The sequence below is a fragment of the Molossus molossus genome, unplaced genomic scaffold (assembly GCF_014108415.1).
Source record: "Molossus molossus isolate mMolMol1 unplaced genomic scaffold, mMolMol1.p scaffold_m16_p_5, whole genome shotgun sequence".
Lineage (NCBI taxonomy): Eukaryota > Metazoa > Chordata > Mammalia > Chiroptera > Molossidae > Molossus > Molossus molossus.
This window is the reverse complement of record NW_023425388.1, coordinates 86,581,104-86,601,154: the sequence shown is the minus strand read 5'-3', so window position 1 is coordinate 86,601,154 and position 20,051 is coordinate 86,581,104. Positions and strand designations below refer to the sequence as shown.

Below are 20,051 nucleotides of genomic sequence, written 5' to 3'. Positions count from 1 at the left end.
CTCTATTGGAGGATATGTGTGGCTCATAGCACGTGGGGTGAACTGAGGTAAACAGAAGATGTTTGAGGTGTAGTGCACATGTGTGTTTTGTGTGTTCCCGTGTGGCTCACTTCAACTGGGTGCAGTTTTCTGCCTTCACCACAGTTTTTCTTGCAATGAAATTGTGTATACATAAGGGAGAAATGTGCATTATGCTCAATTATCCCCTAATATATTAATTCTATTGGGACACATTCACAAATAAGCATCATTGCAGAACTGACTATCATATATTTTAATAGATCAGGCACTGTCTGTACTAGGTATATGAGGGGACTCAAAATATTGTGCACTGTTCCCAGAAAATAAGGCATTGGTAAAATCAACAGTACATATGAACTGAAATGTAACTGCATTTTTCTCATTCAACGGAATATTTTTCAACATTAAAAAAGAACGAAGAGCCCTGGCCAGTTTGGCTCAGCGGTTAAAGCGTCGGCCTGCGGTCCGGAGAGACCCGGGTTCGGTTCCCGCTAAGGGCACGTACTTCGGTTGCAATTTGTCCCCGGCCCTGGTTGGTCGTGTGGGTGGCAGCCACTCGATGTGTCCCTTCACGTCGATGTTTCTCTCTCTCTCTCCCTTCCTCTCTCTCCCTCCCACTCTAGCTGTACAAAAAATGGAAAAATATCCTCGGGTGAGGATAAAAAAAAAAAAATGAACGAAGAGCTGATACTTGCACTGTGTGTGACTGATAACAACACAGTCAACCTCAAAAGCATCATGCTAAGTGAAAGGCATCAGACACCAGATACCAAAGACTGTATGTCATATGATTAAAAAAAAGTATGTGTGTGTGTGTGTGTGTGTGTGAGTGTGTGTGTATACATATATAATGTGTATATATATACACACATATTTGGAATTTGAGAATTTAAAAGTTTGTATCCTTCCCATGAAACTGGAGCAGACCAGGTTGGGCTAGGGTGAAAACTGTCGAATGAGGTAGTTGCTGAAATGCGGTGACCTGGAGTTAGGTAACACTGGGAATGAGACCATGGACGTGATCATGGGTCCATCTTTCTTTACCTTGAGCACTCTAGTGATCCCCTAAAACCCTGAATTTGCCTATTATTTTTCTATGTTCAGTTTTATCTTGATGATTTTTTGAGATTATTTTCATATTTTCTTTGTTGAGAGACCCTTGCATTGGCTTCCTGTTGCCACTGTAACTTTGGTAGCTTAAAGCAACACAAATTTATCTTACAATTTCATAGTTTAAAAGTCTGACACGGGCCGTAAAGTGTTAGCACATCTGTCTTCCTTTCTGGAGGCTCTAGGGGAGAATTTGTTTTCTTGCCTTTTCCAGCTGCTAGAGGCTGACCACACTGGTTGGCTCCTGACGCCTTTCCATCTTCACAGCTGGCTACAGCTGGTCAAGTCTTTCCCACACTCTGTCACTCTGATACCCGTCTGCTCCTTCTCCTGCATTTAGAGGTTCTTATGATTACATTGGACCTACCTGGATAAACCAGAATATGTCCTCTATTTTAAGGCTGGCTGATTAGCAACCTTACTTCTAAACTTAATTTCCCTGTGAATTAGATCATTCACATGTCCTGAGGATTAGGATGTGGAGGTGTTTGGGAGGCCACTGTTCTGCCTACCACAGTTCTTTCCTGTAATTTAAATTGCTTTTTCTATGGGAACTCTTACCCGTCTGCTGACTTATGACTTACACCAAATACTCGGCTATGTGTTGTTTTAAGCTTCCCCTACTGTCATCTGCCAAGTCTCTTAAAAAAAAAAAAAAAAGCATTTCCCATCTTACCAGAAATCTCTGCCTGTCATTGTTTCTCTCTTTCTCCTGAGTCTTCAACATGTCCTATTATTAACTCATTCCCATTAGCATTTAAACGTGCTCAGGTTTCTCCCATGTTACCTATTTTACAAATGGCCCTCCCTCCAGCACTTGTCTTCGCTACAGCCAGGCATCTTGGAAGCATTTTCACGTAGCTCCAGTCACTGCGTAAGCCCCTGCTCTCTGGTTGTACTGTTGTATCCTCAACGACCAGGAAAAAGCTCAGCTTAGGATATGTGCTCATTAAATAGTTTTTAAATGAATTACTGAAATTCTGCCCAAATCCAATTATCAGGCCTCTGGTGATAGTCTCAGTGTAAGGATGTTCTTTGGGACTTTTGTTGTTGTTGTCATTCCTCATTTAACTGTCTTTATAGTTGAGAGTGCCTAGCACAGATCACAAAGACAAACATACATATTTTTGTTTTAGCAAAGGTTTTTTTCTGTGCACGATAACACGTCACCGCTTCAGTAATCCGTTTTCTCCTATGTTTGTTTAGCATTTTGTACTTTTCACATTACTCTGCACATAATATTCTATTTAGTTTTCATCAATACCTTTGTGAAATAGGGAGGTGGTTCTGTTTGGAGATGAGACCAGAGCAACTGAGGTATTTTTCCAAGTCATACACAGAGTTAATGATGCATCTGGGACTAGCACCCAGGATTCCTGGCTTTGTGCCTTGAGTTCTTTTGCCGTCACATGCTGATTGCAATGAATAGATTTAAGAACAAAGTAAAATATAGAAAACTGTCAAGGGGAATAGTGATCTAGACAGGAGATTATGCTTGGCTTGTTTCACTCTATTTTCAAATTTCTATGCCGTGTGGCTATGATATTTTCTGACACAATCCCACCTGAATTCCACTGACATGATTAGGCAGCAGCAGTGAGAAGTAAATTATGTGCTGGATGAGCTGAGGAAACGAGACCACAGGGGGCTGTTTGCTGCAGGTATTAAACTAAAGGTCTTCGCTGAAGAACTTCACATTTGTGGTTTGGCTTAGACATGAACTAGCATTTCTGTCTCCAAACTCAACACCACTCTGTGTTCTGGTTCTGTTCTGTTGTGAGTGACATCTCAGGGGATCCCTGCAGGAGGCCTACCTAATGAGAATATGTGAAAGGGTTCTTGTTATTAAGTGTTCTTTACTGTCTTTTGAAAAGAGAGTGGGAGGGTGTGGGATTAAGTGTTGGAGTATTAGACAAGTAATTTGAATGACTGAGAGTTGCCTTCTTACCATCATTAAAATCATGCTATTTTGAATTCAGTAAGTAAAGCTAATTTTATGAAGTAAGCAAACTTCTCCATTCTGATCGCTTACTTAGGAAATTAGCATACATTTGATTTGGATGTGGGGGACAATCTGACCAACCCCAGGTGAGGTCTGGTTTCTCTGTTGTCATTCCAACTTCCTGTTCTAGTTACTGTGTTGTGCTCTGGCTGCTTTGTCTTACTTTGCCTCTTTGCTCTTCATACATGTTTGCTCCTCGTGGCTCTCCAACTCTGACTGGGTTTCCCTTCTTCTTTCTGGGACCTTATACCCTTCGACTTCCAGGTTGTTTAATTTATGTAGGCCACTATTGTTAGAATAAAGTGAAACCATCTTGGTTGCCCTCCTGGAGAATATGGGTCACATAAAGGCCACGTTGTGAGGAATTAAGGTGGGTAAGAGTGCAGTTTCTGGAATCAAATGGGCCTATTTTACATTGTAGCTTTTCCACTGGCCAGCTATGTGACCCTGAGCAAATTCTTAACCACTTCTAGCATTAGTTTCCTTATTTGTATAAATGGGGATCGTAGTATCTTCCTGTTAAGATTGTTGTGCATTAACTAAGATAAACTACTTAGCACAGTGCTTGACATGTTAACGGGGACTTGGTAAATTTAGTTGTAAACAATCATTCTTGCTGTTATTATTATTGAAAAGGGAACTGGATGCAGTTAGTAATTTTAGGTATGGCCTTGAGTTATATTGCATTATTGTGTGACCCTGGGAAAATGGTTTTACCCATGCAGGCCTCATTTTCTCATCTATCAAGTGAGGGTATGGGAAGGGGTTCTACCTTGTGGACAATTGTTAGACCTTATTTACGCCTGATTATGTTCACGTCTGTTACAAATGCATCTGAATCCCTTAAAAAAAAAAAAAGATAGAGGAAGGGAGAGAGAGATAGAAGCATCCATGTGAGAGAAATACGTTGATCTGCTGCCTTCTGCACATCCTCTACTGGGGATCAAGCCCGAAACCTGGGCATGTTCCCTTACTGGGAATTGAATTGGGACCTCTCAGTCCATGGGACAACGCTCAATCCACTGAGCCACACCAGCCGAGCCGAATCCCATCTTTTAAAACTCCACTTCCTGTAACCCAAGAAGCCTCTTGATGCTTCCTCATCATCCAGGCCTTCTTCCACTCGTCACACATCATAATGACTTATCCAGATATCATATCCCTATAGGTCCTTCTAGATGACAGCTCACTTAGCAAGCAATTTCCTACAAATGCACTATGAATAACCAATAGTCATAGGTTTGGTGTAATGGTTTAATATGTTATTTTTTTCTTTTTAAACTTATCTTTATTATTGAATGTATTACAGATGTCCCTCCCCTTTCTCCCCATTGACCCCCTCCGCCCAAATCCTGGCTGCCTCCTGCCTTCCCCACACTATTGTCTGTGTCCATTGGTTATGCATATATGCATATAAATTCTTAGGTTTATCTCTTCCCACCCCACCCCCCTTTGAGGTTCATCAGTCTAACAACCACTTTGTAATTCTTAATTTCTTCACCTTTTTCACCCATCCCTCCAATAACCTCCCATCTGACAACCAACAAAAAGTTCTCTGTATCTATGGGTCTGTTTTTGTTCTGCTTGCTCATTTTGTTTATAGATTTAATTGTTGATAGATATGTAGTTATTACTATTTTATTGTTTATATTCTTCTTCTTCTTCTTCAAGAAGACCCATCAACATTTCACATAATAATGGTTTGGTGGTGATGAACTCCCTTAGCTTTTTCTTGTCTGGGAAACTCTGCATACGTATATCCATTGATTCTAAATGGTAGCATTGGAGGATAGAGTAATTTTGGTTGTAGGTCCTTGCTTTTTATTGCTTTGAATATCTCTTGTTGCTCCTTTCTGGCCTTCAAAGTTTCTTTTGAGAAATCGAATGGCAGTCTTATAGGAGCTTCTTTGTAGGTAACTAACTGCTTTTAAGATTCTCTCTTTGTCTTTAACCTTTTGCATTTTGAGGATGATATGTCTTGGTGTGGACCTCTTTGGGTTCATCTAGTTTGGGACTCTGTGTGCTTCCTGGACTTGTATGTCTGTTTCTTTCACCAAATTAAGGAATTTTTCTGTCATTATTTTTTCAAGCAGGTTTTCAAGTTCTTGCTCTCTCTCTTCTCCTTCTGGCACACCCATCATGTGAATGTGGTACATTTCAAGTTGTCCCTGAGGCTCCTTACACTATCCTCATTTTTTGGATTCTTTGTTCTGATGGAGTGTTTTTTGCTTCCTTATATTCCAAATGAATGGTTTGCTTCTTGGCTTCACCTACTATGTTATTGATTCCCTATAAATTATTCTTTTTTAAAAAATATTTTACTTTTTATTTTATTTTTTTAAATCTTTATTGTTGAATGTAGAATGTATTACAGATGTTCCACATTTTTCCCCCATTAACCCCCCTCCTCCCCCCTCCCGCCCCCCTCCCGCCTTTTTCCACACTATTGTCTGTGTCCACTGGTTATGCATATAAGATCTTTGGTTTATTTCTTCCCACCCTCCAACCCCTTTCCCTTTGAGGTTTGTCAGAATAGCAATGAATTTGTACTTCTTAATCCCTTCACCTTTTTCACCCATTCCCCCAAGCCCCCTCCCATCTGGCAACCAACAAAATGTTCTCTTTATCTGTGAGAATGTTTCTGTTCTACCTGTTCATTTTGTTTGTAGATTCCATTGTTGATAGATATGTATTTATTGCCATTTTGTTTGTTCATATATTTTATCTTTTTCTTCAAAAAGACCCTTCATCATTTCATATAATAAAGGTTTGGTGGTGATGAATTCCTTTAACTTTTTCTTGTCTGGGAAAGTCTTTATATGGCCATCGATTCTAAATGACAGCTTTGCAGGATAGAGTAATCTTAGTTGTAGGTTCTTGGTTTTTATCACTCTGAATATTTCTTGCCACTGCCTTCTGGCCTGCAAAGTTTCTTTTGAGAAATCAGCTGACAGCCTTATGGGAACTCCCTTGTAGGTAACTAGCTGCCTTTCTCTTGCTGCTTTTAAGATTCTCTCTTTGTCTTGAACCTTTTGCATTTTGATAATGATGTGTCTTGGTGTGTGCCTCTTGGGGTTCATCTTGTTTGGGACTCTCTGTTCTTCCTGGACTTGTATGTCTCTTTCCTTCACCAAGTTAGGAAAGTTTTCTGCCATTATTGTTCCAAACAGGTTTTCAATTTTTTGTTCTCTCTCTTCTCCTTCTGGCACTCCCAAGATGCAAATGTTGGCACGTTTGAAGTTGTCCCAGAGGCTCCTTATATTATCCTATATTTTTGGATTCCTTTTTCTTTTTGCTATTCTGATCGGGCATTTTTTGCTTCCTTATACTCCAAATCAATGGTTTGCTTCATGGATTTACGTACTCTACTATTGAATCTGTGTAAATTATTCTTTATTTCAGTTAAAGCCTCCTTCGTTTTTAACTGTGCATCGATCATTTCTGACTGGTCCTTTTTTATGCTCTTGAGGACCTCACTGAGTTCATTGAGCATCCTTATAAGCAGTGTTTTGAACTCAGCATCTGTTAGGTTGCTTATCTCCATTTCGCTTAGTTTTTTTCTTGGGGTTTTGTTCTGTTCTTTCATTTGGGACCTGTTTCATTGTCTCCTCATTTTGGCTGCCTCCCTGTGTTTGTTTCTGTGTATTACTTAACGAGAGGTATGGGGCTAGCTGAGACCAGATGCTGCTCGTTTGAAAAAATTTAGAAAAAACCTGAAGCAGAATCCAAGACAGGCTAATCCTATGGTTAAGCAAGTGGCAATAGCTTGGGTGGGCCTGAAAGTTGGGTGGGGCGGGGCATCAGGGAGTCACCAGGGCGGGGCTACCAGTGTGAGCCAGGTTGCTGGAGTCCCAGATATGGTGGCTGTCTGCCGCCACAGGGAAGGGCTCACCAAAGGAACAAAGGCCTCTGACAGCACATTTGTCCTGGAGAAAGGCCCCTCTCCAGCCCTCGCTCCAGTGCCAAACAGCTCAGTTTTCCCCTGTATGTCTCTGGTGCCCCTTGAGCTGCCTCCCCTCCAAGCTTAGAGGGAGAGAGTCTGATAAGTTTGTGCGCGGGCCCTTTAAGGAGCTGCGAGGGGCTCCAACCGCTTCAACTTCCCTGAGCCTCAGTTCCTGCTGGTTTTTCCAGTCAGAAGTTATGGGGACTTCTCTTCCTGGCACTGGAACCCTGAGCAGGGCACCTGGTGTGGGACAAGGACCCCTCAGTCCTCAGGAAGGACCTTCCTAGCCGCGGGAGCCTCCTGATTTTTATCCGCCACACGTGGGTGTGGGACCAGCCTATCTGCCTCCACCCCTCCTACCAGTCTGGATGTGGCTGCTGCTTTAATTCCGTAGTTGTAGGACTTCCACTCAGCTTGAATGTAGGCGGTTTTGAATGATGGTTGTTCTGTAGTTTAGTTGTAACTTGGATGTGGTTGTGGGAGGACACGATACTGCGTTTACCTACGCCGCCATCTTGACCAGAAGTCTAAATTATTCTTTATTTCAGTTAGTTCATCCTTCGTTTTGGACTGGTTCTTTTTTATGCTCTTGAGGTCCTCATTAAGTTCCTTGATGTTCTCACTAAGTTCCTTGAAATTCTCACTGAGTTCTTTGAGCATCTTTATAACCAGTGTTTTGAACTCTGAATCTGTTAGATTGTTTATCTCCATTTCATTTATTTCTTTTCCTGGAGTTTTGTTCTGTTCTTTCATTTTGGGCATGTCTGTTTGTCTCCTCATTTTGGCTGCATCCCTGTGTTTGTTTATATATTAGGTAGAGTTGCTATGTCTCCTAGGTTTCTTAGGGTAGCTTATTGTAGTAGGTGTCCTGTAGGGTCTAGTGGCACAGCTTCCCTGGTCACCCCAGTTGGGCCCTCAAGGTGAACCCCTAGTGGGGACTGTACACCCTTCCGTTGTAATTGAGTCTTGATTGCTATTGGAATATCAATGGGAAGGATTTACCCAGGCTAATCAACTGCAAGATCTGGCTGCGCCCACTGATCACTGATCTCTGACTACCTTGGAGGATCAGCTTTGTAGGGGCCCATCACACAGAGCAAGACTTATTTCAGCAGGGCTCTGGTACTCACTGAGTCCACTCCTTGAGTGTGTCACTTTTGGAGGTGGTTGGGTGGTGGTGCTTGGACGTGGTCTGAAGCTTTCCACTGGGTGTGCTGGCTCTGAAGCAAGGTCAGCCACTGCCTGTGTTCTACCTGGGGCCACCAGGCATAAGCTACAAAGCGATCTGCAGATGGCTTATTCTTGTGCTGGGCTTGGAGGTACCCAGGCAAAGCCAAGCTGTGAACCAAGGCTGGCTGCTTCTAGTGCCAGGCCTGGGGCCAGTTAGCTAGAAGTATGGGACTCACTGAGACCAGATGCTGTTTACTTGAGAGAATTTTGGAAAATCTGAAGCAGGAGCCAAGACAGGCCAATCCTATGGTAAAGCCACTGGAAACAGCTTGGGTGGGCCTGAAAGTTGGGTGGGGCGGGGCCTCAGGGAATCACCTGGGCGGGGGGCACAAACAGTGTGAACCAGGTTGCTGGAGTCCCAGATATATCACCTGTTTACTTGCCCTGTTGGGGAATGGCTCACCAAAGGAACATCAGCCTCCACCAGCATGTCTGCTCAGGAGAAAGCTGTCCCTCCAGCTGTTGCCCCAATGCCAAATGACTCAGTTCTTCCCTGTATGTCTCTGGTGTCTTTTGAGCTATTTCCTCCATACCAGCCTGGAGGGAGTGAAGCCAAGTAAGTCCTTTAAGAGGAACTGCCTGGTGCTCCAGCAATTTCAGCTTCTTTCAGCCTCAATTCCCACTGGTTTTTCCAGCCAGAAATTATAGGGCTTCTCTTCTTGGCACTGGAACCCTGAGCTGGGTGCCTGGTGTGGGACAGAGACCCCTCACTTCTCAGGGAGGACCTTCTGAGCTGAGATGTCCCTCCTGATTTTTATCCTGCACATGGGGTGTGGGACCAGCCTGTCCACACCTCCACCCCTCCTGCCAGTCTAGATGTGGCTGCTTTAATTTTGTAGTAGTAGGACTTCCATTTAGCTCTATTTCAGGTGATTCTGAATGATGGTAGTTCTGTAGTTTAGTTGTAATTTTGATGTGGTTGTAGGAGGAGGCAAGTATTGCTTTTAACTATGCCTCAATTCTGACTGGAAGTCCAATATGTTATTTTTCTAGAAAGGATTTTTAAAAACCAGAAGAATCATTATGGTAAGACTTAAAAAAACCAAAAACCAAAAAAGGGAACCCGTCTTTTTCAGAATTTCCACCCAAGCATGAAGGTTTAGGGATCAAAACCCTAGTTGACTCCCTCACTCCAGTTCTGGGCATGAAATGTCTTTGAATTATCATATTTTATCTTAATATTCATTTATACTTCATATACTATCCATAATATAGTCACATTAAAAAAATATTAAAATATGTTAAATTACATATCAGTTGTTACTTGCTCTCCAACAGCCTCTGTGTCAAGTAGAACTAACGCCTCAAGATGTGTGCCGTGTGTCTGCTGGCTCTGAGGCCCCCTCACCACCATGAGCTCATTTGGAGCCGCAGGGTAATCCAAAGGAGTTGTTCTAAAGATGGGACTCAGTGGCATATTGGCAAGTCTGTGATGGAAACATTTTTTACTGTGATTGAATCCCTCAAGGAGGCTGACTTGTGTAAAGTTGGGAAGAGTTTTCAATTGCTCTGAGTTGAAAACTGCTGTCATCACCATCCAGCTCCTCTGAAAAAGGGTAATGGAACACCCCGTTACCTTAGGACATACACACAAACTTCAAAGTCCTAAAACTTCCCCAAATTACTATAATTTAATTTTTGTATATTTTGAGTATATGGGAATTTGGACTTGCAGAAACCCACTTTCTTTCCTTTACAGTGGGGACTTTCTCTGATTATCTTGATCTTTGTGTGCAGTTGCGTGGTTAAAGGACAACAGGTTGACCTGAAGCCTGCTAGCAATGTGGCCTACAGCAAGTCATTTCTCCAAGCTTGACTTGACATAAAACAATGTAATGATTTCCATGATCTCTCAAACGAGATGAGATAGGTGCTTATATGTTCCCCTTAGAAGCCAGTGCTTTCCAGTCTATACTACTGGTTGTATTTATAATAATTTATTTAGTGTCTATTTCATAAGACTAACTTTCATAGACCATGGATATTTTATTCGCAACTATAGGACACGTGACTTCTACACTACTTTGGCAATATATTTACTTACTTATTTACTCAAAAATATCTACTTAATGGCCAAGAGACATATGAGAAAATGCTCAATGTCAGTAATCATCAGAGAGATGCAAATTAAAACAACTATGAAGTATCACTTCATACCTGTCAGAATGGCCGCCATTAACAAATCATCAAAAAACAAGTGTTGGTGAGGGTGTGGAGAAAAGGGGACTCTAGTACACTGCTAGTGGGAATGCAGACTGGTGCAGCCACTATGGAAAACACTATGGTGTTACCTCAAAAAGTTAAAACTTGAGCTGCCATTTGACCCAGTGATCCTACTTCTAGGAATATACCCTAAGAAGCCTGAAACACCAATCAGAAAGAATATATGTATCCCTATGTTCATAGAAGCATTGTTTACAATAGCTAAGATCTGGAAACAGCCCAAGTGTCCATCAATAGATGAGTGGATAAAAAAATCTGTGGTACATATATACAATGGAATACTATGCAGCTGTAAGAAAGAAACATCTCTTATCATTTGAGATGACATGGGGGGACCTGGAGAGTATTATGCTAAGCAAAACAAGCCAAGCAAAGAAAGACAAATATCACATGATCTCACTTATATGTGGAATATAATGAACTAAACAAACTGATGAACAAAATTTACCCAGAGACATAGAGGTAGGGTACACACTGACAATCCCCAGAAGAGGGGGGCGGGGGAAAACAGATAAACCTCAGAACTTATATGCATGTATGCATAATCAATGGACACAGACAACAAAGCTGGGGAAGGGCGGAGGGGGGGGGGAAGGATGGGGAGGTGGGTGTCAATGAGGGAAAAAGGAGAAACATCTGTTAAAAAAACCAAATTAATAAAAAAATAATTAAAAATATCTATTTAATGTCTACTAAATAGTAGGTACTATTTAGGCTGGCAATACAGCAAGAACATGGCAGGTAAAGCCCCTAATCTCACGGAGTTTTGTAGGCAGTCCTACTGAACAGAACGTTCTGCGGTGATGGGAATGTTCTTTACTGTGCTGTCCAGTGTGGTAGCCTTTCACCACATGTGACGACTGAGCACTTGAAAGGTAACTAATGTGACTGAGGAACTGAATTTTAAGCTTTATTTAAGTTTAGTTAAATTGCCACATATGTCTAGTGACTACCAACTTAGACAATGCCATTCTAGAGGATTAAGGGGATGGAGACAGAAATAAAGAAATAGATAATAAATGAACAAAATAGTTTTACATAGTGTTAGGAACTGAGAAGAATAAAATGGAGGAGGGATGATATAGTAAGTAGGTAAGTACTTTGTTTAGTGTGATTCTAGTTGAGTAGGAATCAATAAATATAAATAAATTATGAAGACTATGTTTTAAAAACTTTGCTATTCATTACTTTGGTTTGGAACCCTTGTTTGAAAATCTAGTGAACTCCTGCCTGGCCAATGTGGCTCAGTTGGGCATTGCTGCATGCACTGAAAGGTTGTTGGTTCCCTGGTTGGGGGCATGCAGGAGGCAGCTGAACAGTGTTTCTCTCTCTTCCTCTCTCTCTAAAAGTCCATTTAAAAAATATTTAAAAAGAAAAGAAAATCTAGTGAATTCCTTTTTGGAAAAAAGAACCCAAACAAGTAAATCCTCACATTTCTATCATTTTATAAACTCCAAACATTTTTTCCCCCTAGCGCTGAATTGTCATCTCTAGTTCCTGTTGGTGATGCCTCAACATTGGGAGGTATGTTTTTGTACCTTTTCTTACTTTTCTTTTAACATTATTTATGGTTTAACACGATCTTGCAACCAAATGTTTTTCAGCTCGCATTTAAAAATACTGTTTCTTGGGGTCATCAGCTTATTTTGTTCATTATATTCCACAAATAAGTAAGATCATGTGATGTTTGTCTTTCTCTAATTGGCTTATTTTGCTTAGCAAAATAGAAGTAGGGTACAGATGGACAAACCTCAGAAGAGTGGAGCTGGGGGAAGGGAAGAGATAAACCAAAGCATTTATGTGAATGTATGTGTAACCAATGAACATAGACAACAATGCTGGGGTGGGGGTAGGGGAATTGGGAACAGGGTGTCAATGGGAGGAAAAGGAGAAACATTTGTAACAAAAATAAATTAATAATAAAAAAAGTACTGTTTCTCTCTCCTTGTGTTTTGTTCAAGAGCCTCAAGAAAAAGTAATTAAAAATTTTTAATTTTATGGCATTATGTTGTGGGTACTTAAAAATCTGTGATTATTGAGTATGATACAAATCAGAAAACTGCTTAAAACAAATTGTACAACCAAAAGAATTATTTTAAGGCAAACACTCTGTAATCACTGCTTACGTCAACAGGTAGAAGCTTCCTAAGCCCATTATTTGCCATGTAGAGGTTCCCAGAATAAGGCTTTTTCTGATTGCATTCTGCTGTGTACTTTAACATGTTCCTCTGACCTCTCTATTTCCTATAAATTAGTAGTTTCTTTCTTTTTTCTTTTTTTAATCCTCACCCAAGGACATTTTTCTATTTATCTTTAGATAAAGTGGGAGGGAGGGAGAGAGAGAGAGACACACACACACATTGACTGGTTGCCTCCCCCAGGACCCTGACCGAGCTGGGGACTGAACTGCAACGGAGGTATGAGCCCTTGACTGGAATCAAACCCGTGACTCTTTGGTCCATGGGCTGACGCTCTAACCGCTGAGCCAAACCTACCAGGGCAGTGGTTTCTTTCTTTATTATTTTTGAAAAGCTTCTCTCTATTGAAAGTTTCAAACATATACAAAAATTAGAATAACTTAATGAGGACCAGCTTCAAAACATCAATTCATGGTTAGTCTTTTACCCACTTGCCCTCTCTGGCAGTGTTATTTCTTTCAGCCTCTGTCCCCTTTACTAGAGAAATCTTTAAGAACAGGAACTTTGCCTGATTTCCTAGCATCTTGTGTAGAGCCTGACATGTACTAGGTGTTCAGTAAATGCTTGTTGAATTAATGAATAAATCATAACTATTTCTTGTCCTGGGAAGAATATGCAAATACATCATAAGGTAAGAATGCAGACAATTTTCAGAATGAAAAAGCAAATGAATTATAGGAGTGTTTTGTAGTCTGTTCCGTATTTCCCGATATGGATTCTGACTTCGTCATGGACCAGATTGATGCACACGTTTTTCTTTTTCCACCCAGATGCTGCCCTCAGTGTTCCACAGCCAGGGGTGATGTCCTATGAAAGCAGCTCAGAGAGCAGCTTGGAGAGGCCCGAGGAGAGTGTGAGTGACGCTCTGCTTTAGTTTCTAAGATGAACAGGGTAAGAAAGATTATTATTCCATTGGCAGAGGATACGAGACTTCCTGTGGTTTCTTAATGGATTTGCATTCCAAAACCAGTGCATTAAAAAGAATATGAGATTCCTTGGAGAGTCAAGTAAAACTGCTTTTGATGAGAGGGCTTCACATTGTAAATGAAATGACTCGGGGCTTGGGGAACTGTCATTGTGGTAAGCCCACTCATGGCCTCTTGTGGGCTATGTGACATAATTTACTGTGGGGATTTTTGCCTATATTCTTCTGTCCTTAAATTGATCAGGACCTAGCTTCCTCTTCTTCAGAGTAAAAGATAGATTTTATGTAGTTAAAAAATCAAGAAGCATCATTCTTTTCACATACATCATTATTAATACTAACCTGGCCATAATACAACATAAGTTGACTGTCTACCATATTCAGGTTCTTTAAAAAATACACACTGTCCAAGGAAGCCATTAAATGCCCAAGAGGTATCTGGAGAGGAATTAGTCAAAAGTCAGGGATGACATGATAGTCTCCTGTACTTATTTGAAAGGCTCTCTGGTGATCACATATAGATTTCCCAGGTTATAGAACTGAGAACAACGGTTAACACTTACTAAGAAATAAATTTGGGTTTAATATTAAAAACTTTCCAACCATGAGAGCTTATTTTGAAATGTAATGGTCTGCTTTTGGAAGTCATGACTCTCATCAGAGCCACTTATATTGAGGATGAGCAGTCCTTTGTTCCGGATAGTGGGGAGAGAATTCAAGCATCAGAAGCCATGGCGGGATCTCCTAAAGTTTTGAAAGTCTCTAATGATATGATCCATCAGGGATGAAATTGACACAGTGAAAAAAGTCCTTGTGTTCTTTTCCTTACTCTGCGATTGGCTATGAGCCCATAGGCTAGCCATTCTTCTACCCAATCCCTAGTTTTCCTGTGTATCAAGGAGAGATTGGATTAGATGAGCTCAAGTGTAACTTGCATGTAGCAATTATTACTGTATGTTCTAGTCCTGATGTTCTAGTTTCCTCATTCCTTCTACATTAATTAATTGGAATTCTTTTGTAAGAAATTTATTGTCACTTATCTTACATTTACTTTTTAATTAATTAATTAATTATTTTTATTACAGATGTTTCTCCTTTTTCCCCATCTGATACCCCCACCTCCTCCCTCCCCAATCTGTCCCCAGTTTTATTGTCCATGTCCATTGTTCATGCATACATGCATATAAGTTCTGTGGTTTATCTCTCCTCCCCAACTCCTCTTCTGGGGATTGTCAGTCTGTACCCCACTTCCACATCTCTGGGATTACTCCGTTCCTCAGACTGTTATGTTCATTATATTCCACAAATAAGTGAGATCATGTGATATTTGTCTTTTTCTCCTTGGCTTGTTTCATTTAGGATAATACCCACCAGGTTCCCCCATGTCATCTCAAAGGATAAGAGATCTTTCTTTCTTACAGCTGTGTAGTACTCCATTGTGTATATGTACCACTGCTTTTTTATCCATTTATCTACTGATGGACATTTGGGCTATTTCCAGATCTTAGCTATTGTAAATAGTGCTGCTATGAACATGGGGGTACATATATTTTTTCTGATTGGTGTTTCAGGCTTCCTAGGGTATATTCCTAGAAGTGGGATCACTGGGTCAAATGGAAGTTCAATTTTTTGAGGTAACACCATAGTATTTTCCATAGTGGCTGCACCAGTCTGCATTCCCACCAGCAGTGTATTAGAGTCCCCTTTTCTCCACACCCTCGACAACACTTGTTGTTTGATGATTTGTTGATGGCGGCCATTCTGACAGGTGTGAGGTGATACCTCACTGTTGTTTTAATTTGCATCTCTCTGATGATTAGTGATGTTGAGCATTTCTTCATATGTCTCTTAGCCATTTGTATGTCCTGTTTGGAGAGGTGTCTATTCAGCTCCTCTGCACATTTTTAATTGGGTTCTTTGTCTTCCTTTTGTTGAGCTGTATGAGCACTCTCTATATATTGGAAATTAACCCCTTATGTGATACATCATTGGCAATTATGCTCTCCCATACAGTGGGTTGCCTTTCCATTTTGGTGGTTGTTTCTTTTGCTGTGCAGAAGCTTTTGAGTTTGATGTAGTCCCATGTGTTCATTTTCTCCTCTGTTTCTATTGCCTTAGGTGATGTATCAGTGAAAATTCTGCTGTATATGATGTCTAAAATTTTGTTGCCTACATTTTCTTCTAGGATTTTTATGGTTTCATGAGTCACATTTAAGTCTTTTATCCATTTTGAGTTTATTCTTGTGTAGGGTGTAAGTTGATGATCTAGTTTTATTTTTTTACATATAGCTGTCCAGTTTTCCCAACACCATTTATTAAAGAGGCTGTCTTTACTCCACTGTATGCTCCTGCCACCTTTGTCAGATATTAATTGAGCGTATTGTCTTGGGTCCATATCTGGGTTCTCTGTTCTGTTCCATTGATCTATCTGCCTGTTCTTATGCCAGTACCAGGCTGTTTTGATTACAGTGGCTTTGTAGTATAACCTGAAATCTGGTAATGTGATCCCTCCTACTTTGTTCTTCTTTTTCAAGATTTCTCTGGCTATTCAGGGTCTTTTTTGGTTCCACATGAACTTTTGAAGTATTTATTCTCGTTCTGTGAAGTATGTCATTGATATTTTGATGGGGATTGCATTGAATCTATAGATTGCTTTGGGTAATATGGATATTTTAATGATGTTAATTCTTCCAATCCATGATCAAGGTATGTGCTTCCACTTTTTTATATCTTCCTCTATTTCTTTTTTCAATGACATGTAGTTTTCTGTGAATAGGTCCCATGGGTAACTGGATCGCACAGTCCCTTTGGAGACCAGGCTCTATGCCTATCTTATGGGCTGCTGGGTCACACAGGCCTCTCTGGTGCTTCAGCACTCCACAAGTCCTGTGGGTAACTGGATCGCACAGTCCCTGCTGGGTCGCAGAGGCCTCTCTGGAGCCCCTGCACCCTGCAGGTCCCATGGGCAGGCAGCTGGATTGCACCAGTTCTTCTTGGGCTCTGGCTTCCCACCACTCTTGTGAGCTGCTGGGTTGCACAGGCCTCTCTGGTGTCCCAGCATCCGGCAGGACCCATGGGCAGCTGGATCATACCAGTCCCTCTTGGGCTCCGGCTTCCCACCGCTCTTGTGGGCTGCTGGTCCGAACAGGCCTCTGTGGAGCCTCAGGTCCTGCCACTGGTGGCTGGGGTATGCTGCTGCCCCGTGGGGCTCAACTCCTGCTCAGCTTTTGCTGTAGTTTTTGGGAATGGGTCTCTGCTGCTGGTCTGTGCTTCTGTTGTCTGGGGATAAATGTCTGCTCCCCAGCCTCTGTTGCTGGGGGTATATCTCAACTCCAATCAGGCTGCTACTGTGGGGGATGGTGCTGGGCTCCTGGCTGTCTGCGGCTTCTGCAGCCAGCATCTTAGGAGCTCCACTACTGTGCACTGGTCTGTGTTGACACAGAGCGTCCACTGGTCCAATGGTGCCGATGGAGCAATAATGGGCTCAGGTGGCTGGGCACTAGCTGCTCCCACTGCCTCCTCCCAGGGAAGATCTGGGATCTTCCAAAATGGTGGGACCTCCCTCTCACATTTATTTTTTAAATCATATTAGTACAGACTCATGAATGGTTATTTTGTTCTTTGGATTGTAATTCAGTATTCATTTTGTTGCTCTAATTATTCCAGCTTTGGTCACTGGAAAACCTGGATTCTAATGATATACAATACAAAAAGTTTGCTGATATGGTTTGAGATTCCATGCAGCAACCAACCATATCACCTGAAAAAGCTGTTAATATAGTCCTTCCTTCCACAATACTTATCTGTATGGCTAGGTATTCTTCACATACGTAAACTTAAACAACATATTGGAACTGATTAATGCAGAAGCAGATTTGAGAATCCAGATATCATGCATTAAACCAGACATTAAAAATTTGTAACAGTATAAACAATGTTGAGAACCATGCTTCCAGACTATTTTTAGATGATAATTTTAGTATAGTCAACTCTGTTTTAACTCACAAATGGTCAAATACGCTGGTTATCTTTGAAAAATTTTCTATCTTTCCCTGAACTATCATTGTGTGTTGAAAGGAATGTACAAATGCACAGTAATTAAATCAATTTTTTTCTTTATTGATTTTAGACAGAGAGGAAGGAAGAGGGAGAGATAGAAATATCGATGAGAGAGAACATCGATTGGCTGCCTCCTGCATGCCCCCCATTAGAGATTTGGCCCATAACTTGGGCATGTGCTCTGACTGGGAATTGAACTGGTGACCTCTTGGTGCATAGGTCAATGCTCAACCACTGAGCTACACTGGCCAGGCAATGCACAGTCATTTTAATATTAATCTATGTCTTAAAGTCTACCCAGTTAGTTCCAAAGTAAAACACTATGTAGAAGATCATCATCAGAAGTTGTCTTTGGCATAGTTTCTGGCAGAGAGTAGGCAATCAACATGTATATTTGTTGTCTGAATGAGTAAACATTGCCATTTATTGTTCTTTCCCTAAAAATTCAGATTAGCAATGAAATTGAGACTTTGATTGAAGAATCCACAAAACCAGCAGCTGAGCAGATTGCAGAATTCAGTATCCACCTTTTGGGGGAACAATACAGGGAAGAACTGCAGGATCCTTCCAGCTCCCATCATGAGAAACTTGTAGAAGAATTTATTTCAGAGGTGGGTGATTTTTGTTTGTTTTTATTCTTTTTTTTTTTTTTTTAATAAGCAAGACAGTTTTTTGAGGTTGTAAATTTCCTATATTTACAACACTGCTTAAAGGTAGGTTTAGGATTCAAGCTCTCTATCTGCTTGGTTCAGGGGTGGTGACTCGGCAATTTCTTCAGAGAGCTCTCTGTGAACAGTTCACAGAAAGACAGATGAGTTATTTCATTTAATCAAAATCTTCACACATTTGCTATCTACTAACAAATAAATGCTATTTCCAACTTTTGCTGCAAAGCCAAGGAAGAATGTGTTCTATGAAAAATGATCATCTCTGAGAAACTACATACAATGCATTATTTTTCTTTGGGAAACATTACATTAAATTTATTTTATTTTCATATTTAGTTTTACTTTTTTAAATTGAAAATTTTTCAGTAGTAATACATGGTTCCAAGTTCAAAGGACAAAACGGCATCTAGTGGCAAGTTAATTTCCCTTTATCTCTGTTCCTTGGGTGTAGGTATTTTTAATAAAGGGTTTCTTTTAAAAAAAAATCATGCAATAGATCATCTCACAATTTTCCTTTCTGAAAGAATTTTATATAGGACTTGAATTCAAGATTTAGTTAAAAATAACCCATACTTGTCTCCCTTTGTGCCTTTGCTCTCATTGTAGTAAGGCTTTGAGTGCCCGTCTTCCTCTGTCTACTTACAGGGCACGCCATTTCTTCCTGTTTATTTCTTTTCCACTCCTTCTTGATGGGGTTCTTCTTGGCCATATTTTTCTATTCCATTACCTTGGACTAATTTCCTTCCCTAGACACTGTGTCTAGATGAGAAATAAAATATGCATCTCTCAGCCAAACAGCATCATTGCAGCCATCAGACATGGGGAGTGTAGGCCAGACGGTTAATTTTCCTAGCTGTGTGGCCAAGTTGGGAGGCTGTATGGTATGTGGAAGAAATGTCAGCCAGGCCAGTGGCCACCTGGCATCAGATAGTGTCTTGGATCAGCTGTCTAGTTCTCTCTGCCCTTGGGTTAAAGAACCTTTCATAAGTCTCAGTGTTTAGACAAACAAATTTTATTGAATGACTACATATTTAGGATAGTCTAATAAACACTCTGAAAAACATCTCCAGCAGGGACTTTATGAGGTAGGTAGCTGCTGGCTTGAGGTGATTTGAAGGTAATGAAGGGTCTGGGCCTACCACGAAACAGATCCTGCTCTGGCTTTTCTTTACAGTCTTGTTCCTTTACCAGGAAAAATGTTAACTGATAGCCATGTGTGGGCCATCCTTGTGTGGGGGAGCAGAGTCTGGGGTGAGTCTTGGAAAGGTCCTGTTACCATGTTTACTACAAACTGAAGGGGGCCCTCTCCCTCTCTCCCTGCAGGGCACAGTCACAGGGATTGTTCCTTCACTGTTATTTCTTAGGTAATATATTGGAAGACACACGGGAAAAACAAAGCCTGCTTGGGGAATTGAGGTTCAGGAGCTATTAATATGTATATGTAATATATGTGTGTGTGTGTGTGTGTGTGTGTGTGTGTGTGTGTATATATATATATATATATTTTTTTTTTTTTCTCCATGAGGAGAAGTGTAAGATAAGCTTGGGACAACGCCAAGTATGATGCCAGAGAGGGAAATGTCAGGCTTGGTAGTGTCAGACTTGAAGAGAGCCACAGCATCAACACAGGGTCCTTGCGCTCCGCTTTGTGTTCTGTGGGCTGCTGGATGTC

The 20,051-nt window shown here is 41.0% G+C and overlaps 1 protein-coding gene across 6 annotated transcripts in view; it reads left to right on the top strand.

The window, feature by feature from the left end:
- The window catches only part of IMPG2 (interphotoreceptor matrix proteoglycan 2), an 87,118-nt gene that overhangs the window by 18,564 nt on the left and 48,503 nt on the right, over positions 1-20,051 (top strand). For all 6 annotated transcript variants that reach the window (XM_036243452.1, XM_036243450.1, XM_036243451.1 and 3 more), the window contains exons 5-7: positions 12,004-12,053; positions 13,498-13,580; positions 18,161-18,322. In XM_036243452.1, the coding sequence (XP_036099345.1) occupies positions 12,004-12,053; positions 13,498-13,580; positions 18,161-18,322 (295 nt within the window). The remainder of the gene's footprint in view (positions 1-12,003; positions 12,054-13,497; positions 13,581-18,160; positions 18,323-20,051) is intronic.